At 46.6% G+C, this 25776-nt stretch overlaps 2 protein-coding genes across 4 annotated transcripts in view; one reads left to right on the top strand and one right to left on the bottom strand.

Moving 5' to 3' along the window:
• Positions 1-15650: 15650 nt before the first annotated feature.
• Positions 15651-25776, bottom strand: part of LOC100438855 (golgin subfamily A member 6-like protein 7) — an 89933-nt gene continuing 79807 nt past the window's right edge. The window contains exons 28-29 of the mRNA XM_063716432.1: positions 17933-20264; positions 15651-16644 (exon numbers count right to left, since the gene is read on the bottom strand). The gene's annotated coding sequence lies outside the window, so the exon portion shown is untranslated. The remainder of the gene's footprint in view (positions 16645-17932; positions 20265-25776) is intronic.
• On the top strand, positions 18239-25709 carry LOC129050329 (golgin subfamily A member 6-like protein 7). Of its 3 annotated transcripts, XM_063716457.1 has the most exons (8): positions 18239-18409; positions 19942-20070; positions 21188-21238; positions 21327-21420; positions 21503-21609; positions 22885-22943; positions 23272-23413; positions 23711-25709. In XM_063716457.1, the coding sequence occupies exons 1-8, from the start codon at positions 18326-18328 to the stop codon at positions 24761-24763; spliced, it is 1719 nt and encodes a 572-aa protein (XP_063572527.1). In that variant the 5' UTR covers positions 18239-18325; the 3' UTR covers positions 24764-25709. The 3 variants fall into 3 exon arrangements, with proteins under 3 accessions (XP_063572527.1, XP_063572528.1, XP_063572529.1); XM_063716458.1 differs by lacking the exon at positions 21188-21238 and having other exon boundaries at positions 18279-18409; positions 23711-25659; XM_063716459.1 differs by lacking the exons at positions 18239-18409; positions 21188-21238; positions 22885-22943 and having other exon boundaries at positions 19950-20070; positions 23711-25655.

Genomic DNA, 25776 nt, shown 5'->3' on the forward strand with positions numbered 1-25776 from the left:
GAGCAGGCAAGTTGGTCCCTGAGCAGTGACTTTATAATAACATGTTACACTGTGTTTTTTTGTTTTTGTTTTGTTTTTTGTTTGAGACGGAGTTTCGCTCTTGTTGCCCAGGCTGGAGCACAATGGCATGATCTCAGCTCACAACAACCTCCACCTCCCAGATTCAAGCGATTCTCCTGCCTCAGCCTCCCAAGTAGCTGGGATTTCAGTCATGCAACACCACGCCCGGCTAATTTTGTACTTTTAGTAGGGACGGGGTTTCTCCATGTTGGTCAGGCTGCTCCCGAACTCCTGACCTCAAGTGATCTGCCCGCCTCGGCCTCCCAAAGTGCTGGGATTAGAGGCGTGAGCCACCACACCCGGCCTATTTTTTTTTTCTTTTTTAGACAGAGTCTGACTCCGTCACTCAGGCTGGAGTGCAGTAGCGCAATCTTGGTTCACGGTAACTTCTGCCTCCCAGGTTCAAGCGATTCTCCTGCCTCAGCCTCCCAAGTATCTGGGATTACAGGCATGCACCACCACATCTGACTAATTTTTGTATTTTTAGTAGAGATAGGGTTTCACCATGTTGGCCAGGCTGGTCTCAAACTCCTGACCTCAAGTAATCCGCCCGCCTCAGCCTCCCAAAGTGCTGGGATTATAGGCCTGACCCACCGGGCCTGGCCCTGTGTGTTGTTTTATGTACGTTTCTATATGTGTTCTATTTCACAATAAACTAAATATTAAAACAAAGAATAACTGATAGCTATGCACAAAGGTATTTAAATTTCACCCTCACAAATAATTATTTTTTTTTTTAAACAGGGTCTCACTCTGTTCCCCAGGCTGGAGTGCAGTGGCACCACCTTGGTTCACTGCAGCCTTGACCTCCCAGGCCCAAGTCGTCCTTCTACCTCAGCCTCCCGAGTAGCTGGGACTACAGGTGCACTCCATCACACCCGCCTAATTTTTGTGTTTTTGGTAAAGATGGGGTTTCACCATGTGGGCCAGGCTGGTCTCGAACTTCTGGGATCAAGGAATCCACCAACCTTGGCTTTCCAAAGTGCTGGTATTACAGGTGTGAGCCACTGTACCCGGCCAAGAATTGTTTCTTCTCCTTACCTAGGTAGAGACCTCTGCAGAAATGCTGGGAGATCTTTGGAGAGGGGAGATTTTTCAAATAAAAAATTTAATACTTGGCCGGGTGTGGTGGCTCACCCGTGTAATCCCACCACTTTGGGAGGCCAAGGTGGATGGATCACGAAGTCAGGCGATCGAGACCATCCTGGCTAACACGGTGAAACCACATCTCTACTAAAAAAAATATAAAAAGTTAGCCAGGCATCGTGGCAGGCGCCTGTAGTCCCACCTGCTCGGGAGGCTGAGGTAGGAGAATGGGGTGAACCTGGGAGGCAGAGCTTGCAGTGAGCCGACATCAGGACACTGCACTCCAGCCTGGGCGACACACCAAGACTCCGTCTCAAAAAAAAAAAAAAAAAAAATTTAATACTTTGGGATGCCAAGGCGGGTGGATCACGAGGTTAGGAGTTCAAGAACTGCCTGGCCAATGTGGTGAAACCGTCTCTACTAAAAATACAAAAATTAGCCGGGCTTGGTGGCAGGTGCCTGTAATCCCAGCTATTCAGGAGGCTGAGGCAGGAGTATCGCTTGAACCTGGGTGGCAGAGGTTGCAGTGAGCTGAGATAGTACCACTGCACTCCAGCCTGGGCAATAAGAGTCAGACTCTCTAAAAAAAAAAAATTGATCTAGTTCTAAACCTCATTTTGAATCCACCCATATTGCTCTGAAATACATTCATCTTTTCTGTGGCTAAAACCTTAAACCCTAGCCAGTAACTCCTATTGCACTTAAGGAAATCCAATCTTGCTGTGGCCCCTGAACAGGCTGCTGCTTGCCCATCATGGTGCCTCTAGTTTGTGTAAAATGCATATGTTATTTTATAATAAATCATACAAGGCTTTTTTAGTTCTAAAAGGCTATTATTCACTAGTTGCTGTGTGAATCAGTATTTCTGGGTGCATTAGAAATTATTAGAGTTGATGCCCAAAACTCATCTCCACCAGCACAGGGGAGGCATCTGCTTGTTTTATGGTCTGTGACTCTGGGCCTCCTTCTGCTGGGCTCAGTCCTGAGGTGGGTCTGACTCAGCTCAGAGCTGTGCACCCCAGCCGTCCTCCCCAACTTACATGAGTGCTCTTTAGGATGGAGCTGAACAGCGGCTTCTCAAAACCACTTGGCCCCATCACAGGCCCTGAGAACTGACTGGGTCACTCTGGTGGGCTTCCCAGCCCTAGCCAAGAAGGGTTTCTCTAGGGAGCCTGGCCCCCACTCATGAGACCTGGAGCCCCAAAGATCCTGACCAGGGGCCTGCCTCCTCCAGAGAGGGGCCACTCACCCCCACCAAGCTCCCTTCACAGAGACCCATCCAACAGAGCTGAGGAAAATCATGCCTCATAAATGAATAAATACATAAATAAGGATGCCGGGGACCTATGGATTTTGTAATTCCTGAAAGAGGGCAGAGTGGCTGGCTCACAGCAAGTGCAGTAGGAGATACTGCTCACTGGCCAGGCTGTGCTCTGTCTCTTTGCAGGGAGCCCTAGGGGACAAGAAAAGCCAGAGGAGACCAGCTTGCCTAGAAGGTACCTCTCCAGCCCTTCTCTGGAGTTTCTGGGACATGAAGCCCACCCGAGGGACACGTGCCTCCTTGGGAGTTGTACCAGGCCTCCTTCCTGATCTGGCCATCCAGTGGTTTTCAGTGCCAGAAACAGATGAATAAAATAGGCCCTTTATTGGATGTTCTTCAGGAACATGCACACTTCTTTGGATATTTCCATCGGTTTGTCTGTAGTTAAAGTTAAATGCTGTGTTATATCGAGTATTGGTGAAGATGTAGAGCTACAAGAACTGTCAAGCTGGCAGTAGCATAAAGTTGTATAAGCACATTGGAAACCTGTTTGGCAGCTTCTACTAAAGCTATATCTATGCCTACCTTCAGAAATTCCATCCTAAGCATGTACACAAGAGAAATGAGTGTGTATGTCCACAAAAGGACATATAAAAATGCTCATTGCCATTTCTATTCATAAGAGCCCCAAATGAAAACAACCTAAATGTCCATCAACAGGAGAGTGAATAAGTGGTGATACAGTCACATCATGGAATACTACACAGCCAAAAAAGAAAAATGAAGTGGTAGGAACGTTCAACGACATGGGTGAATAGAGGGAGCCAGGTATGAGAGACAGTGCACTGTACCAGCCCACTTAGATGAAGCGCAGGAAGGCAGAACTGATGATGATTGGTCAGAAGAGTAGTTTCCTTTGTGGGAAAGTTAGATCAGGAAGGAGCTCTCTGGGGTACTAGACATCTGCCGTATCTTGGCTGGGTGCAATGGCTCATGCCTGTAATCCCAGCACTTTGGGAGGCCTAGGCGAGAGGGTCACTTGAGCCCAGGAGTTAGAGACCAGCTTGGGCAACATAGCGAGATCCCATCTCTACAAAAAATTAAAAATTAGCATGGCATGCTGGTGTGCGCCTGTAGTCTCAGCTACTCAGGAGGCTGAGGCAGGAGGATTGCTTGAGCTCAAGAGTTTGAGGCTGCAATGAGCTATGATTGTGCCACTGCACCGCAGCCTGTCACTTCAGTGACTCAGCCAGACCAGTCACAAAAAAAAAAAAAAAAGAAAGGAAAGGAAAGGAAGAAAGAAAGGAAAAGAAAAGAAACGGCTGAGTGCACTGTTTCACATCTGTAATCCCAGCACTTTGGGAGGCCAAGGCAGCTGGATCACTTGAGGCTGGGAGTTTGAGACCAGCCTGGACAACATGGCAAAACCAAAAACACAAAAATTAGCCAGGCATGTTGGTACATGCATGTAATCCCAGCTACTCAGGAGGCTGAGGCATGAAAAATCCCTTGAACTCGGCAGGCGGAGGTTGCAGTGAGCCAAGATCGCATCACTGCACTCTAGCCTCTGTGACAGAGTAAGCCTCTGTCTCAAAAAGGAAAAAAAAAAAGAAATCTGCTATATCTTCACCTAGGTGAGGCTATCACATACATTGATATATATTGGAATATGTGTCTGTGTGTCTCAGTGTATATACCAAAATGCACATTAACAAAGATTCTGGCCGGGCGCTGTGGCTCATGCCTCTAATCCAAGCTCCTTGAGAGGCTGAGATGGGTGGACCACTAGGTCAGGAGTTCGAGAATAGCCTGGCCAATATGATGAAAGACCTCTCTGCTAAAAACACAAAAATTAGCCAGGCATGGTGGTGCGCTCCTGAAATCCCAGCTACTCAGGAGGCTGAGGCATAGGAATCGCTTGAACCAGGCAGGCTGGGGTGGCAGTGAGCCAAGATTGGGCCACTGCACTCCAGCCTGGGTGACAGAGTAAGACTCTATCTCAAAAAAAAAAAAAAAAAAATATATATATATATATATATATATATATATTCCATTAGTAAACGTAGAATTACTGAATTATAAAAATCAGCATTTTGGCTGGACGCCATGGCTCACACCTATAATCCTAGGATGACACTTTGGGAGGCTGAGGAGGGCAGATCTTGAGGGCAGATCTCAAGGTCAGGAGATCGAGGCCATCTTGGCCAACATGGTGAAACCCTGTCTCCACTCAAAATACTAAAATTAGCTGGGTGGGGTGGTGCGTGCCTTTAATCCCAGCTACTCGGGAGGCTGAGACAGGAGAATCAATTGAACCCGGGAGGCAGAGGTTGCAGTGAGCCAAGATTGCGCCACTGCACTCCAGCCTGCCAACAGAGTGAGAATCCATCTCAAAAAAAAAAAAAAAAAAATCACCATTTTGTGGTATTTAATTAATTTATTGAGGCAAAGATGGCAATGGATGAAAATACCATATTAGATGAGAGGATGATGGGGGATGTTTGCAGTGAAGGAGTCAGTTTCTCACCACCTGAATTATTTGAACTTAGCACCACTAAAAGTGGAGCAATCAGGTACAGAGCGCCTCCAGACCTGATGCAATAGAAATCACTGACACCATCTAGTTTTTTTTTCTTTTTTGAGACAGAGTCTCGCTGTGTCACTGAGGCTGGAGTGCAGTGGCATGTTATCGGCTCACTGCAATCTCAACCTCCCTGGTATAAGTGCCTCAGGCTTCCGAGCAGCTGGGATTAGAGGAATCTGCCATCACACTCAGCTAATTTTTGTATTTTTAGTAGAAACGGGGTTTCACCATGTTGGCCAGGCTGGTCTCCAACTCCTGACCTCTAGTGATCTGCCTGCCTCAGCCTCCCAAAGTGCTGGGATTACAGGGGTGAGCCACCGTGCCAAGCCTATTTCATGTTTTAAATATTAAAAAGTAGAACCTGGCCAGGGGTGGTGGCTCACACCTGTAGTCCTAGCACTTTGGGAGGCTGAAGTGGGAGGATTGCTTGAGCCCGGGAGTTCAAGACCAGCCTGGGCAACAGAGTAAGACTCCCTAGCAGGGAAAAAAAAAAAAATTAGAAATTTTGTCTAGGATGCTGTTCAGAAGAATTAGAATAGCAGGTCTGAGACTACTGTCCTCAGAGAGGGCTGCTTGCAAAGCTGGCATCTGGGAACTTGGGTTTAGAGAGGTGTGTCACCATTCCCTACCTAATAAAAGTGGCTCACTGTGCCTAAACTGTTTGTACACACAACACAGTTTATGTTGCTTTCCTTTATTTTATTTATTTATTTATTCATCGAGACAGAGTCTCCTTCTGTCACCCAGGCTGGAGTGCAGTGGCATCAACTCAGCTCACAACAACCTCTGCATCCCAGGTTCAAGCGAATCTCCTGCCTCAGCCTCCTGAGTAGCTGAGATTACAGGCATACACCAACACACACAGCTAATTTTTGTATTTTTAGTAGAGATGGGTTTTCACCATGTTGGCTAGGCTGATGTCAAACTCCTGACCTCAAGTGATCCACCCACCTTGGCCTCCCAAAGTGCTGGGATTACAGTCGTGAAGCACTGCGCCTGGCTGCCACTTTCCTTTGGAATGCTGCTGTTCTTTAGAGTGAGACAAGGGTGAACACTGGTGAACACTGTCTGGGGCGGCCTGGTGGACAAGAAGGCATTGGCCCAGGCCCTGAAGGAGGGTCAGATCCGCGGCGAGGCCCTGGTTGTGCATGAGTCAGAACCCTTTAGCTTTAGCCAGGGCCCCCGAAGTTTGCACCCAATCTCTTCTGCACCCCCCATGCTGCGTGGTACAGCGAGCAGGCATCCACCGAGATGCCAGAGGAGGTGGCGCAGGAGATCCGCAGAGCCGTATCCCAGACAGGCTGAAGAACTGTGTCAACAAGGACCATCTGACGGCCGCCACCCACTGTGCCAGCGTGGACCCTGCCATCGTGCACCCTGAGCTCAACGGGGCCACCTACAGGTACCCTCAGGGCGTGGTGGGAGTGGCTCCCACTGACATCCCAGCTGCTGTGAAAGGTATCCTGCACATCGCCGTGTCCCTATCCCACAGCCTGCCCCCTGTGGCCCACCCGCCCCACAGGGGCCCCTTCTCCTGGCCAAACCGTCAAGCCCCAGGCAGATAGAGAGCACGCCAGTGACCAGTTGTAGCCCCGGAGGATCTCTCCAGCCCGGGCGCCTGGGCGGAGGGCCCGGAAACCCTCGGACCAGAGTGTGTGGAGGAGGCGCCTGTGTGGCAGCCCTGGCACTGCAGAGACTGTCCGGGCTGTCAGGAGGTGAGAGGGGGCAGCGCTGGGCCTCGTGTCGGTTGTCGTCATCAGTCTTATGGGCGCTCTGCCCTGTGTCCTTCGCCTTCCTCATTAAGCAGAAGTCAGTAGTTATTCTCCCACGAACATTCTTGTCTGTGTACAGTTTTTAGAACATTACAAAGATCTGTTTGCTTAGCTGTCAACAAAAAGAAAACCTGAAGGAGCATTCGGAAGTCAATTTGAGGGTTTTTTTTTTTTTTATGTTGGAACATGCCCCGGAATGAGGCAGTTGGCAAACTTCTCAGGACAATGAATCCTTCCCGTTTTTTTTTTTTTTTTTTTATGCCACAGAGTGCATTGTTTTTTCTACCTGCTTGTCTTATTTTCAGAATAATTTAGAAAAACAAAACAAAGGCTGTTTTTCCTAATTTTGGCATGAACCCCCCCTTGTTCCAAATGAAGACAGCATCACGAAGCAGCTCCAAGATGAAAAGCTTGGGCGCTGCCCAGCTTGCCCACTGCCCATCGACTTCTGTCCTGGGGACACAGAGGGTGGCAGCATCCCTGCTTGCACCAGTGCCATCCTGTTGATGTGGTAGGCTAGCAAGATTTTGGTTAAAATCATGTTTGTGATTGTAACCATCTGTATGAATTATTTTAAAGAAATAAAAATCAGAGAAAAACAAACAAAAAAAAGAGACAGACAGTGAGGCTACTAAGCAGGGTGGCCTCAGGCAGTGGCCTCACAGAACTGCCTGTAGACCTCTTAAGAGCGACTTGGCCACTGCAAGACAGGACACAGTCAGCTGGGTGGGCCAGGCCCAGGACAAGTTGAGGCTGAGACAATGGAACTTGCACCAGAGATCCAGAACCCTTGAAGGAGTGGACATCTCAGCCAACACCAGCATCCAGGGCTGAGTAGGCACAAGAGAAGACCCCACACAGTGTGGTCAGAGTGAGCTGGAGGACCTGAACTCAGGCCCCAATGCCGCTCCACCTCTGCCAACCTCACTCTGGTCTAGATCCATATTGAGCTCTTGGGCTGCGAGGTGTTACTATTTCACAGAGTAGACAGACAAAAGCAGTCCACTGTTGGCTGGGCACGGTGGCTTATGCCTGTAATCCCAGCACTTTGGTAGGCCGAGGCAGGCAGATCACCTGAGGTCAGGAGGTCAAGACTAGCCTGTCCAATATGGTGAAATCCTGGCCCTCTAAAGATACAAAAATTAGCTGGGCGTGGTGGTGGGTGCCTGTAATCCCAGCTACTCAGGAGGCTGAGGTGGGAGAATCACTTGAACCTGGGTGGAAGTTGCAGTGAGCCAAGAAGGCGCCACCGCACTCCAGCCTAGGCCACAAGAGCGAGACTCCGTCTCAAAACAAAAAACAGCAACAACAAAAATTCCACTGTCAAGACAGCAGCATGACCACATGCTACATCTCTTTCTTCTATAGAACATCATTAGACATACTAAAATCAAAACAAAAAAAAATGTATTTTGAGACAGAGTTTCGTTCTGTTGCCCAGGCTGGAGTGCAATGGTGCGATCTTGGCTCACTGCAACCTCCACCTCACAGGTTCAAGCGATTCTCCTGTCTCAGTCGGCCGAGTAGCTGGGATTACCAAAAATACATATATTTTAAAGCAGAATAACAAATTCATAACTAAGCATGGAGTGAAAGAGGGGACCTCCAGGGACTTGAAATGGTAATGTTTTTCTTTAAAAAAAAAAAACAAAGAAAGTGTGCAAAACGGATGTCTTCCTGTCACTTCGCACAGCCTACTGTCATAGCGCCCCAGCCCCAGACCCCAAACTCACTGTCCTGCTCGGGGACCCCCAGAACACACTGAACATTGAGGACACACCAAGTACTCTCCTATCCTCACCTCATTCCTGCAGTAAATGGCTAAAAGAATAACTCAGAAGAGAAGCCAAAAAGAAAATGCACACGGGGAACAGGAGAGGTGAGCAGAGGCCACAGCCTGGAAGCCTGGGCTGATACGCTGTGAAGACATGTCTCTGGGGGCTGCCTGCGGGGAGCAGTCTGCCATTCAAAACACACCTAGACAAGCCTCTCCTAGCAGACAAGGGCAGAACCAGAAATTAACACATGTGGGGGAAGTTATACACCACAAATAGACAGTAAAATCCATGGAAGAACCAAGGGAATGGTGAAGCAGAATGTCAGGAAAGGACTTTATAATGCACAGACCTTAGAGAAATAGAGAAGGAACTGAGACAAGAATCAATTTGAATCCTTGGAAATAAAAAATGTCATGACTGAAATTAACAATTTAGCAATTACTGAACTGACACCTGAACAGAACTTGTAAAGCGTTGTGTGTGTATGCCTGTATACACATGCTCACACATACATACAGAATGAAACTTCAGAATATCAAGGACAAAGAAAAAGAGAAAAAAAGTGCCAGGGAGAAAAGATGATGAATGATGCATATAACAATGAAAATCAGGCCAGTCTCAGTGGCTTCTGCCAGCACTTTGGGAGGCCGAGGCATGTCGACTGCTTGAGCTTAGGAGTTCAAGACCAGCCTTGGCAACATAGCGAGACTTTGTCTATACTAAAAATAAAAAAATTAGTCTGGGCGTGGTGGCTCATGCCTGTAATCCCAGCACTTCGGGAGGCCAAGGCGGGGAGATTAAGAGGTCAGGAGGCTAACACGGTGAAACACTATCTCTACTAAAAATACAAAAAAAAAAAAAAATTAACTAGGCAGTGTGGTGAGCACCTGTAGTCCCACCTACACAGGAGGCTGAGGCAGGAGAATGGCATGAACCCAGGAGGTGGAGCTTGCAGTGAGCCGAGATGGTGTCACTGCACTCCAGCCTGGGTGACAGAGCAAGACTCCATCTCAAAAAATACATAAAAATAAAATTTAAAAAATTAGCCAAATATGGTGGTTTGCACATGTAGCCCCAGGCTGAGGTGGGACAATCGCTTGAGCTCAGGAGTTTGAGGCTGTAGTGAGCTATGATCATGCCACTGTACTCCAGCCTAGGCAACAGAGTGAGACCGTGTTTCAAAAAAGACCCCAAAACCAAACAACAAAGTAAAATCACAAAAATGAAAATATATCAGATTTCTTTTCATTTCTTAGATGTATTCTGCATATGAAAGACACACATTAAAATTGCAGGTCCAGGCCAGGCGTGGGGGCTCACGCCTGTAATCCCAGCACTTTGGGAGGCTGAGGGAGGTGGATCACCTGATGTCAGGAGTGGGAGACTACCCTGGCCAACATGGTGAAACCTCGTCTCCACTAAAAATATGAAAATTAGCTGGGCATGGTGGTGGGAGCTTGTAATCCCAGCTACTCAGGTGGCTAAGGCAGGAGAATTGCTTGAACCCGGGAAGCAGAGGTTGCAGTGAGCCAAGATTGCACCACTGAACTCCAGCCTGGGCGACAGAGTGAGACTGTCTCAATAATAAATAAATAAATAAACAAACAAATAAATAAATAAAATGCAGGTCCAGGTAGCACTCCCAGTGGTCCCACACATCTGTCCCTTGTTTCAACAGTGTTAGGACAGACCTGAGCCCTCCCTCTCTTCCAGCCTCTCCTAACCTCCAATCTCCTCTCCAGTTACAACCTCCAGGACCATCTTCTCAGCCATCTCCTGCCTCCAGGACCAGCCAACCCCATTGTTGTTAGAAATAAGGTTAGCTCCTTATTGCAGAACAACCACGACCTCCCAGATTCGTCAGAATGATTCCACCAAGAAGGAAACTGTGGTCAGCTGCCTGGTCCATGTGTATCGGTGGGTCTCCAGAACTTACAGTTCCCTGGGCTTCTATTTCAACCACAATGAGTGGCTCTGGAGGGCTTTGGCTGCTTCTTCCATGAGTTGGTTCAATAGAAGCACAAGGGCACAGTGTGTCTCTTGGAAGCGCAAAACCAGCTGCACCATCTTCCAACGTGCACAGAAGCCATCTCTAGATGAGTGGGGAAAACCATGGATGCCATCAAAGCCACCATCGCCTGGAGAAGAATCTGAATCAGGCCCTTATGGATCTGCATGCCCTGGGTTCTGCCCACACAGACCTTCATCTCTGTGACTTTCAGGACAGCCATTTCCTAAATGGGAAGATGAAACTCTTCAAGATGACGGGCAACCACTGCAGTTACCTTTGCTGGACAGCCAGCCCCCAGGCCCGCCTGCACCAGTCTCCTCTTTTCCAAAAGCCTACCCGCAAGCACAACCAGGGCCTCCAGAGCCCAGCAGTCTTTGAGGGGCTCCTCTGCACCTCCTGGTATCAAGGCTTCTGCCTGACCCTCTCCCTCCAGCCAGTAGGCAGCTTTTCAACCACCCTCCAGCCTTCTCCCAAGCCTTGGACCAAAGGGGAAGAAAGTTTTTAAAGCAAAAAAAAAACAAAAAAAAAAACAAAAACAAAGAAAAATAGGATATGGAAAAATTGACAGTAATACAACAGAGAGCTCAGAAATAAATCCAAACATATCTGGTCAACTGACTTTTGACAAGGGCATCAAGAGGACACAATGGAGAAAGAATAGTCACTTCTTGGCTGGGTGCAGTGGCTCATGCCTGCAATCCCAGCAGTTTGGGGGGCCAAGGCAGGTGGATCACCTGAGGTCAGGAGTTTGAGACCAGCCTGGCTGACACGGTAATTACGTTTTTTATTTCCAAGAATTCAAATGGATTCTTGTCTCAGTTCATAATTTCTCTAAGGTCTACACATTATAAAGTCCTTTCCTGACATTCTGCTATTGCCATTCCCTTGGTTCTTCGATGGATTGTACTCTCTTTTTGTGGTGTATAATTTCCCACGTGTTAATTTCTGGTTCTGCGCTTGTCTGCTATGTTAACGTTGAAGCAAGGATGATAATAGAACCTCCCTAAAACTGATCCTGTCCTTGTCCAGGAGCTGAACCCACTTTTGTAAGATGAATGAAAGGCCACAAGATTAGGATTTGGGGTGGGGATCCTGAATTCTGTGAAAATACAGGCATAGTTTCTGTAATCCCTTACTGCTCAGGAGTCATGTGGCCAGAGGTCACAAGATTTGTGTCTTCCCCAATGACTCCTGTAGATAACGTCACTCTTGTCTAAGATTGGCCTTTTGGGATGTTTTTCAGACTCACTCCACCTGGACTCAACCTGTGGCCTCATCCAGACATGGACTCAGTGCATGAGGACCATTTCCACACCCCTATGATTGCATCCCCAACCACTTGGGATAACATCATTCATTCTTTTGCACGTGGAAATCCAGTTTTCCCAATACCATTGTAATTCCCCGGTGGGTTCTTCCTGCTTGCTGCACAGACAAAACCAGTTCACTGAGGCCATGTTATTGCAGTAAGGAGTTGAATTAACTCAATGCCAGCCACATGGAAGGACTGGAGTTATCACTGAAATCCACCTCCCCAAAGGCTGAGGTTAGGGTGTTTCAAGGCAAGTTTTGTGGGCAGGGAGGGGACTCAGGAATGGGTGCTCTTTAATGGTTAGGGCTTCTCTAAGTGTGTTCTGAATGGCAGACTGCACCCCGCAGGCAGCACCCAGAGACATCTCTTTGCAGCGTATCAGCCCAGGCCTCCAGACTGTGGCCTCTGCTCGCCTCTCCTGTTCCACATGTGGATTTTATTTTTGTTTTTGGCTTCACTTCTGATTTATTCATTTAGCCATTTACTGCAGGAGCGAGGTGAGGATAGGAGAGTACTTGGGGTGCCCTCAATGGCCAGTGTGGTCTGGGGTCCCCGAGCAGGACAGTGAGTTTGGGGTCTGGGGCTCAGGCGCTATGGCAGTAGGCTGTGCGAAGTGACAGGAAGACATCCACTGCACATATTTTCTTTGGTTTTAAAGAAAGACGTTACCATTTCATGTTATATTTGTTTTATGAGACAGAGTTTCATTCTGTCACCCAGGCTGGAGAGCAATGGTGCCATCTCAGCTCACTGCAACCTCCACATCCCAGGTTCAACCGATTCTCCTGCCTCAGTCTCCCGAGTAGTTGGGATTACAAAAAAAAGTACATTTTAAAGCAGAGTAACAAATTAATAACTAAGCATGGAGTGGAAAGAGGGGACCCCCAAGGACTGGAAATGGCAACAATAGACTATGAACCAAATTTCTCCCATGGTTGATTTGGCCTATGCCCAGGAATGAGCAAAGACAGCAGGCCTGTGAGACTGGAAGCAAGATGGAGTCAGCCATGCTAGACTTCTCTCACCGTCGTCATCTTTGCAAAGCTGGTCTCACCATTTATTGAAGTGAATTTTTTTTTTTCTTTTTTTGAGACAAAGTCTTGCTCTGTTGCCTAGGCTGGAGAACAATGGTGCGATCTCAGCTCACTACAACTTCTGCATCCCAGGTTCAAGAAATTCTCCTGCCTCAGCCTCACTATGCCTGGCTAATTTTTGTATTTTTAGTAGAAACGGGGTTTCACCATCTTGGGACTCACAACACACATCAGCCCATCTCCTCTCCTTCTTGGCAGGGATGGTCACAATCCACATTTCCCAGTGAAAGAAACCAAAACTCCATTATAGGTTTTCACCATATTGGCCAGGCTGGTCTCAAATGCCTGACCGCAAGTGATCCAAGTGCCTCGGCCTCCCAAAGTGCTGGGATTACAAGTGTGAGCCACTGCACCCAGCCAATTAGGAGGAAATATCCAACATTTAGCCAGGTGCAGTGGCTCACTCCTTAATCCCAGCACTTTCAGAAGCTGAAGTGGGAGGATCACTTGAGCCCAGGAGTTTGAGTCCAGGCCGGCCAACATAGTGAGACCCTGTCTCAACAAAACATTTAAAAATTAGCCAGGCATGGTGGTGTGCGCCTGTAGTCACAGCTACTTGGGAGGCTGAGATGGGAGAGTGTTTCAGCCCAGAAGGTCAAGTAAGCTGTGATTGTGCCACTGTACTCCAGTCTGCATAACAGAGCAAGACCCTGTCTCAAAAAAAAAAACCCAAAATATATAAATAATTGATACAACTCAAAACAAATAACCCAATTTTTTAAATGTTTTAAAAAAAGAACTTGAATAGACCTTTCCTTAAAGAAGATATAAAAATAGCAAGTGGGTATCTGAAAGGTGTTCTGCATTATAGATCATTAGGGAAATGCAAATCAAACCCACTGAGATACCCCCTCACACCCCTTATGACCATTATCAAAAAGTCAAAAGATAAATATTGGCAAGAGTGTGGAGAAATGGGAACTTTTGCATACTATGGATGAGAATACAGATTGATACAGCCATTCTGGAAAAGTGTATGAAGATTTCTAGAGAAATTAAAAATAGAACCACCATATGACTCAGCAATCCCTCTTCTGGGCATACACTCAAAGGAAATGAAATCATTACTTTGTAAAGATATCTGTATTCTCATGTTCATTGCAGCCTTAATCACAATAGCCAAGATATGGAAACAATCTAAGTGTCCATCAATGGATAAATGGATAAAGAGACTGTGGCACACTTACACAATGGAATATTATTCAGCCCTAAAACAAACAAGGTCTTGCCATTTGCCGCAAGATGGGTGAGGCTGGAGGACGTCATGCTTAGTGAAATAAAGCATACACAGAAAATCAAATATTGCATAAACCCATTTATATGTGGGATGTAAAAATGTAAATAAATAAATCTACAGAGATAGAGAGTAAAACATTGTCTACCAGGAGAGGTAGGAGAGGGGAGAAATTGGGGACATGGAGGCCAAAGGATACAAAGTAGCAGGTATGAAGGATGAACAAGCCTAGAGATGTATGACATGAGGACTGCAGGGAACAAAATTGTTCTGTATGTGAAATTCATGCTCAATGAGTAGATTTCAACTGCTCTTGCCACAAAAGCAATAAGGAAATGGGGAACTATGTGAAATGATTGGTGTGTTAATTTCTTTCAGTATAGGAATCTTTTACAATCTATATATAACCTTTAACATCATGTTGTAAGCCTTAACTATACACAAGAAAATTTATTTTTAAAAAAGAAAAATTGACAGTCAAAGACTGACAAAGCAAAGACTAAGTAAATAAAAACAGGGGTAACTGTATTTATATCTGTTAAACAAAACAAAACAAAACAAAAAATGAGCCACCCACTGAGGCAAGTGCCTGCATCAATAGAGCTTTGTGGAGGCACAATTTGACAACAACCCCAGAAAAAACACAAGCCACAGAAACTACTGTAACCATGCTTTCCAAAGAGGGTTTTGGGAACTCAGCATGTAAAGGGAGAAAGCAGGCAGGAGAGAAGAAAGGGAGGGGGAGCAGGCAGTGAAGGGGTGGTTACATTCTTAGGAAGCTCTAATTAGTGCTCAGTAAATCTTCTTTTACAAAGATAAGGTAAACATTTGAAAAGAGGGAGGAAAGAGTCAATTATGCAGCCATCTCAGGGTAGCCTGAAGAGTGACTGATCTCATTTTCTTGTTCTGTACCTGGGAAGATAAGCCTATAATCAACATTGTCAGTGTCAGATTGAATAGAACTCAGTTTTACGTCTTAAACTGAGGTTGCAGAGCCAGGGTTACAACTGGCATATGCTTATTTTATAGGGGGACATGGATCCTGAAATATTTAGGGGCTAGCAAGGAATGTCCCTGTGAACAGTTTGTAAGGGGGGCCATATGGAGAGGTACGTGGCCTTTGTGGTAGTGGGGACCTGGCTTATGTCTAATGCCATCACACAGGATTGTGAAATGGCAGCTATCTCTTTGGGGAGAAAGAATGGCAGTGTTGCATGACTAAGATCCCAAACTTGTCTCCCTTAGCATAACAGGTTTGGCAGTTCCAAGACTTTATTTTCTTTTACATATTAAAAAAACTCTAATGAAAGAGCTATGTGAGAGATATAAAGAGGGTATTTCCAATGAAAAAAGGGTGCAACCAGCAGGGAGAAAAAGGAATTCTAAATGTGTTTATGCTTGGTAACTTAACCTTAAAACACACAGAACAAAGCTTAACAAACGAAAAAAAGAAATAAGTTGACGATCATTGTGGGAAACTTTAATATCTGTGTCTCAGCCACTGAAAAATAAACAAACATCAGTAAGGAAATAGAATCATTAAAGGATGCATTTAACACGCTCGATCTAATTGAGAGACGTGGTACACTACACTCAACATGCAGAATACATATCCTTTTCAAGTGGAGAAGCAATATTTATAAAAATTAGCCATATTTTTGATCATTGAGAAGACACAAATTCCAAAGAGTTTTAGTTATACAAATATTTAATCAGAGTGGAACTATAAGTTTGGAAATTAAGCAAAACATTTTCAGTATGGTAAAGGGATGAATAAAATCAAAGTTTGCTTTTCTGAAACACTAATAAAATTGATGGCCCCCAGCGAGACTGATTAAGAAAACAGACAAAAGGCAGAAACTCTAACTGCAGACCTTATAAATATTTAAAAAGATAAATGAATAATAGAACAACTTTGAAATTTTATATAAAATGAACAAATTGATTCAGCAAACACAGGTTACCAAAATGAATATTCAAATATATGTAATTGAACCTGTAATTAAACACCTTATAAAGAAAACTACAGTCTCACATGGCTTAATAAGTGAATTCTTTCCAAATGCTTAAGGAAGAAATAGCACACATCTTACATCAACTCTGTCAGAAATAGGAGAAGAAACATTTCTCAAATTGTCTAAACAGCATAGCTTTAATACTTCATATTAAAACCTCACAAGTCTGGGCGCAGTGGCTCATGCCTGTAATCCCAGCACTTTGGGAGGCCGAGGAGGGTGGATCACGAGGTCAGGAGATTGAGACCATCCTGGCTAACAGGGTGAAACCCCGTCTCTACTAAAAAATACAATAAATTAGCCAGGCGTGGTGGTGGGCGTCTATAGTCCCAGCTGCTCAGGAGGCTGAAGCAGGAGAATGGTGTGAACCCGGAAGGCGGAGCTTGCAATGAGCCAAGATCATGCCACTGCATTCCGGCCTGGACAACAGGACGAGACTCCATGGCCAAAAAAAAAAAAAAAAAAAAAAAAACAGAAGAAAAACTTAGACTCCACTTTCTCTTGTGAGCGTTAAGTACAAAATTACCAAATGAAATATGAGCAAGCCCATCTCAACCACACATAATATGGTATTAATCACATATCACAACAAAGTTGATTTAATTCCAGAAGTGCAATGTTAAACATTCAAAAGCCAATCACTGTTAAGTTACCTTATCAACATAAAAAGATAAGAAAAAACATTGCTCAATCAAGAAAGAAAAAAGCAGTTGATAAAATTCAGTACCTATTCATAAATCTTAAAACCTGTCAACAGAGAGGAAGCAATATGTGAGCTAAACACTCCCCAAGCTGAGAATAGTGACATAACTTATTTGCAGCCAAAAGATGAAAATTGCAGGCCGGGCACGGTGGCTCACGCCTCTAATCCCAGCACTTTGGGAGGCAGAGGTGGGCAAATCACAAGTTCTGGAGGAGTTCAAAACCAGCCTGGCCAACATGGTGAAACCCTGTCTCTACTAAAAATAAAAAAAAATGAGCCGGGCGTGGTAGCACATGCCTGTATTCCCAGCTATTAGGGAGGCTGAGGCAGAAGAATCGCTTGAACAGTGGAGGCGGATGTTGTGACAGTGAGCCGAGATTGTGCCACTGCACTCCAGCCTGGCAACAGAGCAAGACTGTGTTTCAAAAAAAAAAAAAAGAATGAAAATTGAATTGCAGTATAATCTTAAAATTTTTGAGAAATCTACATTTTTCAGCTAAAAAGAGACAGACTCAGCCTTTTGACCTTTCTTCTATCCCTCCTTGGAAGGCAATCCAAGGCCTGGAAAAACAGCAGCCACATTGTAACCAAAAGAATAAAAACATGGCTAAGAAAGTATCAGGAAACTGAAAAGAACCCTGGACTGCCTTCCTCTGCACGTTGTAAGTGACAAAAATGAAATCTATATTTCTTTAAGTCACTGAATCAGATTTATTCTTTCTGCGGCTACAAGTAGCCCTAAATGATGTATTAAATACTAAAATAAATACTAAAATACACACTAAAATACTAACATTTTGGTCTTGAACTGCTGATCTCAGGTGATACACCCATCTCAGCCTACCAAGGTGCTGGGTTTACAGGCATGAGCCATCACACCCACCTCAAAAGCTTTGTGTTTTTAAATATATTAGACATGTCTCTAGTTTCAAAAACAAAAAAAAACCAAAAAAAACCCTTAATAATGTAGGAGAATAAGAGAAACTTTTTCCAAAAAAGAGAAATTATTGTGATTATTTTACCTTATTGGAATGTTGGATAATATAGTCAGCTTTATTAATCATCAAGCATGCTGTAAATTTTCTATTATAATAGGATTTGTACCTCAATTAAGGTGATAAAGTTTTAAAGCTCAGAAAGTGAAAGCCAGCCCCACCCCTCTCCCAGAGTGGCTGGGGACAGCAGTTGCATGGGCGCCTTTCCTTGTGACATCACAGGACCTTCATGACACGTGGCTGCTTGACCCCGCCTCCTTTCCCTTTCATCTTTCTCATTGACCAATGGGCTTGGAGCATTAAGGCCACACCCCTATTCTGCATTCTAGTGCAGCCCTGGTGACGCCTCCTCTGGCTCAGTCACATAGCTGCGTGGTACGTGACTGGAGGCATATCACTGCCGTTGCCTGGATCACGCCAATGTGGCCCCAACCCCACCTCCCTCCCCTCCCCATGATGTCAGAGAAAAACCAACAGAGCAAATTGCCTGAGGCCAAGGAAAAGGTAAAACGCATAGGATTGCGGCACCCCAACCCCAACCCAACCCCAGGCCCCCTCTGATGGCAGAACAGCTGTCAGAGTCCGTGTCACTCCAGAGGTACACCAGGCTGGGCCCCCCCAATGCCTCTGGGCTCCCTCAACCAAAATCTTGTGTCAGCCCCAACCCCTGCCCTCACCTGACTTTGAGCGGGTGACTCAAGGGACTCTCTGCTCTGTACTCTGCCCTCACCTCCTCTTGCCTGAAAACTGACCTCCCTGGGCCCTTCAGGTTCATGTTTCCAAGGAACTGGATGCCCCAGCACCTGCCCTCACCAGTCAGCCCAGGGTGACTTTGGGCAGGTGACTCCTGGGGCTCCCCGCTCCATACTCTGCCCTTGCCTACCGCTGCCCCATGGCTGACCTCCTTGGGCTGTTTGGGCTCATGTCTCCAAGTACCTGGGTCCCAACCCTGCGAACCCCAACCCAATCTCAAAGAGGCAACTTGGGCATAGCACTGATGTCACCCGTCCCCCATCACCCCACGGAGGAGTGGAATGTACTGATGGCACAGTCCCTCTAGGAACTGTCATTACTGCTGCAAGACTGGCCTTTGATCTTAGGACCCATCCCCTAAGTGTTCTCACCCCGTTTCTGGTTACGCTGGTTGCAGCACAAATTTCCATCTGGAAGGGGAGTGGGGACCATGTGACCTAGGATCAAGAAGTTTCAGGCTGCCTTACTCCCTTAACACAGAAGTTGACTGTTTGAAAAGCCTACACCTCCCTTGTGAACTCAAAATGTTGACAGTGTCTCTGGGTGGCAATGGGAGGACGGGTTTGGTTTGGTTTTCTCCCAGGCTTCTACTCTCCAGAGAGACTTCAACAGTTTTTCCTAAGTTCTCCACCTCATATTTGAATTCTCCATGGTTCTGGCACCAGAGTGCCCATCAGTCAGTGATCTTTGAAGTGAGATTTGCTCATCTTCTGTGGAAGAGACCTTGGGAAACTGAACTTGACAACTTGAATCTTCCTCATCTCATCTCAACCTGGGGTACTTTCAGTGCCACAGGATACATATGGGGCATCTTTCTGAAGCATCACTTTCCCTTGATTCTCTTGAGAGAGACAAAACATTAATGTTCTTAGGGATGACAGTCACACATATATTTCTAAGAGACTAGCAGACTTCTCTCCAAAATGAAGCTTGGGTTGTCCTCTTTCTGTTCAATTCCCAGATTTAACAGAAAGGCTGCCTTCTGCCCTGAGGATACGTGACTTTTACTTTTCTACCTCTGCCTCTGGTTTTGGTCCCTGGCAGCTGCGGATTTGTGGCAAAATCCCAGAGCTCGGAGGCAGAAGAATGAGTTTCGGTTCCATTATTGCCTTTCTTTTAGCCATGGTATCAATCTCTCTCAGTCACTAAGTGATTGCAACAACACCTTGTACAGTTGTCGGTGGCATTAAATCAGATAGTCTATAAGAGTATTTTGTATAAACTGTAAAGTGACTGTAGGAGCTTGTAGTTCTCATGAGTATCACTGCTCCTCTTTTCCACAGTTTACAGATGATCATCAGTGGAACAGTGCTGGTGCTGGTACCGGAGCAACCGACAGCAAACAGAAGAAAATAAATAATGGCACTAACCCTGAGAAAACCACTTCTGGTGGTTACCATTCACCTGAGGATGTGAGTCTTGGCTGGCTGGTCTCCTGAGGACAAGGGGCACAAGGGGAAGTCGAGGGTAACTGTTGAGATTGTGGAAGGAAGAACTGCTGGGTACTGGTTAAGAATTCTGGGTTTGAATCCTACCTCTCTCTCCATCTGCGAGGGACACGATTTATGGCAAATTGCTTGAGTTCTTTGGACCTCTCTTTTCACATCTGTAAAATAGGGGTGGTAATGTTTTACTTACATGTGTGAAGCTTAAATCAGATTTGTTGTTGTTGTTGTTGTTGTTGTTGTGTTAATCTCTAGTCCAGGGCCTGCTGTAAACTCCTCTCCTCTTTGGGCTTCCATTTCCTGAGGAGGTAGAGTTAGAGTATTAGAGGTTTCTGTTTGCTCTGAGACTCTGGGATTTAAAGATTCACTAGAATGGAAACCTTGGGGCCAAGGGCTCCTGTCTGCCTTTTCCGTCCTATATCCCAGCTGGGAAGAACTGTCCCTGGCCCCTATGTGCTTGCTCAATGCTTGTTGAATGAACACATCTTTCTAAATCACAAGCTAGCAGAAGGGTGGGCTTTTCTCACATTCCATGTCTGAAGGTTTCTGTTACTGTCTTTTCTGGAGAATCTAGTTTCAGACTTTCAGTATTGTGGCTGTGGGCAAAAACCAATAAAGACTCAAATCCTTTTTCTTTGGGCATTAAGGAGAGTTGATCAGTTCGTGTTCCCATTGGGTCTAAGAACTTTGCCCTTAAAATCCATTCCTGACCCCTGCCTACCGCTTCCTGGCCTGGGGAATAGAATCGAGGGGCTACCCTCAGTCACCTTCCTTTGACTCTCCCCACAGAAACAACAGAACCGAGCTCAGCTGAAAGAAGTAACATGGTTTCTTTCTTTGCTCACGACATGACTGCTGGGTTTCGGGGGCACTCAGATGTAGAGGCCCCAGTCTCGTCTCGCCTACTCCCAGTACGGGGAGGAAGGCTCACCTCCCAGATTCCACCCCATCCCCACAGGGTCCCTGATAACCTGGTCCCATGGGTGGGCCTGTCCTGGGGCAGTGGTGCCATTCTGGGGGCATGTCTCTTGCTGTGCCATCTCTGCCTCCCTCTAGTAAGAGCTCTGTCTTCCTCTTCCTATAGGAAAAGCAGGAAAGCCACCAATATCAGCCAGCCCTAAGGAGGCAGCTAGAGGTGAGTGGAGGGTGTGAAGTTCCCTCCTCTCATCTGGAGAAGGTTTCTTTGCTTCTCTTTCAGCACTTGCTTGTCTTTTCTCCCAAAGGCCCAGGATCATACCATACGAATCCTTATGTGTCAGAAAACTGAACTGGAGACAGCGCTCTATTACAGCCAGGATGCTGCTAGGAAATTTGAAGGTGGGAATCTGGGCACCCCATCTTCCTTCAACCTGGCATTTTCACAGGCCTTTGGGCTGCATCTCAAACTCTCTCATTCCAGAAGAATCCAAGGATCTGGCAGGATGCCTGCATCATTCCTGGAACTTTGCAAGAGAGTTACAGCGGGCTCTCTCTGCTGTGTCCACACAGCACAAGAAGGCGGACAGTGTGAGTCCAACCACCTACCCGGTCCCCTGGGAGCCCAGCTTCACAGATGGAGGAATGAGCCTAAAGGTCCCTTCTGCAGGATGCAGTGTCCTGCCCAGAAGACAGCATGGGCCATTTCTTGCTGCTTTTGTATGTGGTTGTTAGAGGCAGGTTGGGGCTGGGTCAGCTGCTGTGAGTGAGTTGCGGGGCGCTGTGGGGAGCGAGCACTGGACACAGAGCTCCGAGGCCAAGTGCCCACCCTGCCCATACTTGGCTGTGCCCTTGGTCAAATCCTTGGTGGGGATTAGGGTACTTGTACCATGAAGGTACAGAAGAGTATCTTTAGTATGTTACCATTTGTGTAGAGAGAGGGAACACATGTACGTGTGTGTGTGTGTCTCTGTGTGTGTACGTATTATGGTAATATACATAAAACATGTTTGTAAGGATTCATAAAAAACTCAGGCGAGAGGAACAGTATTGGGGGGAGATATTTCCCTTCTGTACCTTCTGAGGTTTGGACTATGCCAATGTATCGTTCTTTCAAAAATCAACAAAGGATTAATTTCCTCCTCCTTATCTGTGCCCCTATCCCCACCAAAAGAATGGGTTTAGAGAATCAGATATACCTGGGTGTTGAAATCCCAGCTCTAAGTGATCTTAGGCAAGCACTTAACCTTTAATACCCCATGTTTTTCATCTACACAATAGAGGTGATAATGATAACTGTCTCCTATGGTGGTGATGAGGATTAAATGGGATTGTTAGCTTAGGGCCTGGTGAAGCACTCAATAAAGTTTCCAACAGTGGTAGTAATAATAGCAATAGCAGCATTACTGTAATAATGCTGTATACAGTAATAGTAAAATTTTCTCATCTCTCTGGGCCCCTGTTAGCCAGCTAACAATTCAGTCTTTTTCCCTGTCCCTTCCACCCTTACTGAGTTCTTTGAAAAACAAGTGAGAGCCAGGTGTGGTGGCACATGCCTGTAATCCCAGCTACATAGAAGGCTGAGGAGAAGAATCACTTGAACCCAGGAGGCAGAGGTTGCCGTGCGGTGAGATTGCGCCATTGCACTCCAGCCTGGGCAACAAGAACGAAACTCCATCTCAAAAAAAAAAAAAAAGAAAAAGAAAAAAAAATTATACCATGGACTTGGAAATGCCTTGAGAACATGTCAGGTGGGATTGAGAGGGAGCAAGTGTTACTGTGGAGTAGTCACTGTAGCTGTCATCACTGGTCGGTCAGCTGCTCCTCTGCCTGCTGTATCCTGACTTGACCTTTCTCTATTTGCAGTATATCAAGGAGTTAACAAAGGAGAGGGACGCTTTGAGTCTGGAGCTGTACAGGAACACGTAGGATAGGGGAAGGTGGGATGGGAGGTCTGAGAGCCCTTAGCGTGGGTGGTGTGCTGGGAGGTGGGGGGTACAGGTGAGCATGGCAGGGGGTCATACAGGTTTGCATGTGTGCACAGGGAAGCTCCAGTGCCGGCTGTGCCACTGACTCATGGGGTAGCCTCAGGCAACTCATGTCTTCTCTCTGGCCTGCCACCTGGGACTTTTAATTCCTGGGTCCCTTCTAGTGCCACGGTTCTGTGGTTGTGGGGCGAGGGTAGAGGGTCGATCACCAAAGCGGTCCTTTCTGTTCTTCGTTCATTCCTTTCTCTATTGCCTCCTGCCATAGCATAACCAATGAGGAGCTGAAGGAGAAAAATGCCAAACTACAAGAAAAACTTCGACTCGTAGAAACTGAAAAGTCTGAGATCCAGCTCCACATCAAGGAGCTAAAAAGGAAACTGGAGACGGGCAAAATCCTGCTGCCACAGGTGACCAGCGGCAGCCCCGGGGGGTGTGGGAGCCCCATCCAGCTGGGACCATGGTCTAGGGATCATGCAGGGTATGGGGAGGCTCCAGCCAAGAGCTGGAAAATTTGGGTCCTTGTTCTTGTCCCACCATAGAATCCTCTAGAGTGTGCTAAAAATCTACAAATTGGGACCATGCCTGGGAAATCAGAAAACCTCAGGGTTAGGGCTTAAAATTTCTTTTTAAAGAATCATAGACTAAAACCGTTATTTTATAGATTACATTTATATACCTAGCTTATGAGTCTATTTCCTTTTGAGGTTCAAACCAACACTTTGCAGGAGGAGAAGATGTGGAATCAGGAGGAGGAGCTACGGGATCAGAAGGAGAAGCTACGGAAGCAGGAGGAGAAGATGTGGAGACAGGAGCAGAGGCTGCGGAAGCAGGAGAAGGAGCTGCGCGAGCTGGAGGAGCAGATGCGGAAGCAGGAGGAGCAGATGTGGGAGCAGGATAAGCAGATGCGGAAGCAGGAGGAGCATATGTGCGACCTGGAGGGGCAGATGCGGAAGCAGGTGGAGGAGATGCAGAAGAAGGAGGAGCAGATGATGAAGCAGGAGGAACAGATGTGGGAGCAGGAGAAGCAGATGATGAAGCAGGAGGAGCATATGTGTGACCTGGAGGGGCAGATGCGGAAGCAGGAGGAGCAGATGCGGAAGCAGGAGGAGCAGATGCGGAAGCAGGAGGAGCGGATGCGGAAGCAGGAGGAGCAGATGCGGGAGCAGGATGAGCAGATGCAGAAGCAGGAGGAACAGATGCAGGAGCAGGAGGAGCAGATGCGGAAGCAGGAGGAGCAGATGCAGGAGAAGGAGGAGCAGATGCGGAAGCAGGAGCAGATGCGGAAGCAGGAGGAGCAGATGTGTGAGCTGGAGGAGCAAATGCGGATGCAGGAGGAGCAGATGCGGGAGCAGGACGAGAGGCTGCGATTTAAGGAGGAGAGGCTGTGGGATCAGGATGAGAAGATGCAGGAGGAGGAGGAGAAGATGCGGGGGCAGGTGGAGGAGAAGATGCGGGGGCAGGTGGAGAAGATGCGGGAGAAGGAGAGGACGGGAGAGCAGAAGATGCAGGAGGAGCAGTGCTCAGAGCCCTGCCTCCCTCCCTCCGAGGATCTGTATGATACGAGCCACCCTGGCAGCGTGAAGCCTGCACGAGAGGCCACGGAGGGTTCTCCTGATGACAATTGCACTGCACAGCAGATCATGCAGCTGCTTGGTGGAAGGAAGAATGCCCAGGAGCGCCCAGTCTTAGGCAGCACCTCCTGCATCCCATTCTTCTACCGAGGAGACAAGAGAAAGATGAAGATCATCAGTATCTAAAAGCCGGCACTGTCAACAAGGCCTACAGAAGTGTAAGCCGCCACGTGACCTTGTGAATATCGTCTGAGAACAAACTTGAAAAAAGAAAATTTATTTTAAATTGTGGCAAAATACTGGCCGGGCACGGTGGCCGGCACCTGTAATCACAGCACATTGGGAGGCCTAGGTGGGGGGATCACCAATCCCAGCTACGTGGGAGGCTGAGGTTGCAGTGAGCCGAGATCACACCACTGCACTCCTCTCTGGCTGACAGAGTGAAACTCCCATCTCAAAAAAAAAAAAAAAAGAAAAAAATTCTACTTGAGGACTCTAATATCTATGTATGTTTCTATTTTTTTTTTCTTGGTCTTTCTCGTTTAGTCTTGTGTTGTCTTGTCTTATGGCATGCCTAGTAAACTTTTATCTGCCTCCAGAGAGTATTGACTTTGACTTTATGGCACACAATTGGCGTTCAAGCAGATCACCTTCATCTAGTTTGGGACTAAGCTGGCTCAAAGCAGGTTTTAGTTTTTGTGACAGCTGGTCTATTTTTTATTCTTTTGGATTCTTAGGGGTGGCCCTTCCAGGATCCCCACCAAGGTCCCATCTCCTTACTGGGACCCAAATTCTCATTATGTCATTTCAGCCCTGTGAGAGTGCCAAACATTCAGCTAGGCTCTCCAGCCTCTTAACTATCACTTCATACTCAGTTTCTTAGCCTCTTAGCCCTCCACTGTTGACCAATCACCAAATGGGGGAAAGCACTACAGACTGTCAGGGTCACCTCCTAGGCCTGGTCACTCAAGTCCTGGCTGAGGTCTCCAATTACCTTCCAACAATTGTTTTTGATGGTGAGGGGGGACACATTTTTGTCCAGTTTTTCTAACTGTTCCTGTGGGGAGGCTAATCTATAACAAGCTATTCTGCCTTTAATGAATGTTGAAAACTTTTTTTTTTTTTTGAGATGGAGTCTCGCTCTGTTGCCCAGGCTCTAGTGCAGTGGTGTAATCTCTGCTTACTGTAACCTCCGCCTC

The sequence above is a fragment of the Pongo abelii genome, chromosome 16 (genome assembly GCF_028885655.2).
Source record: "Pongo abelii isolate AG06213 chromosome 16, NHGRI_mPonAbe1-v2.0_pri, whole genome shotgun sequence".
Taxonomy (NCBI): domain Eukaryota; kingdom Metazoa; phylum Chordata; class Mammalia; order Primates; family Hominidae; genus Pongo; species Pongo abelii.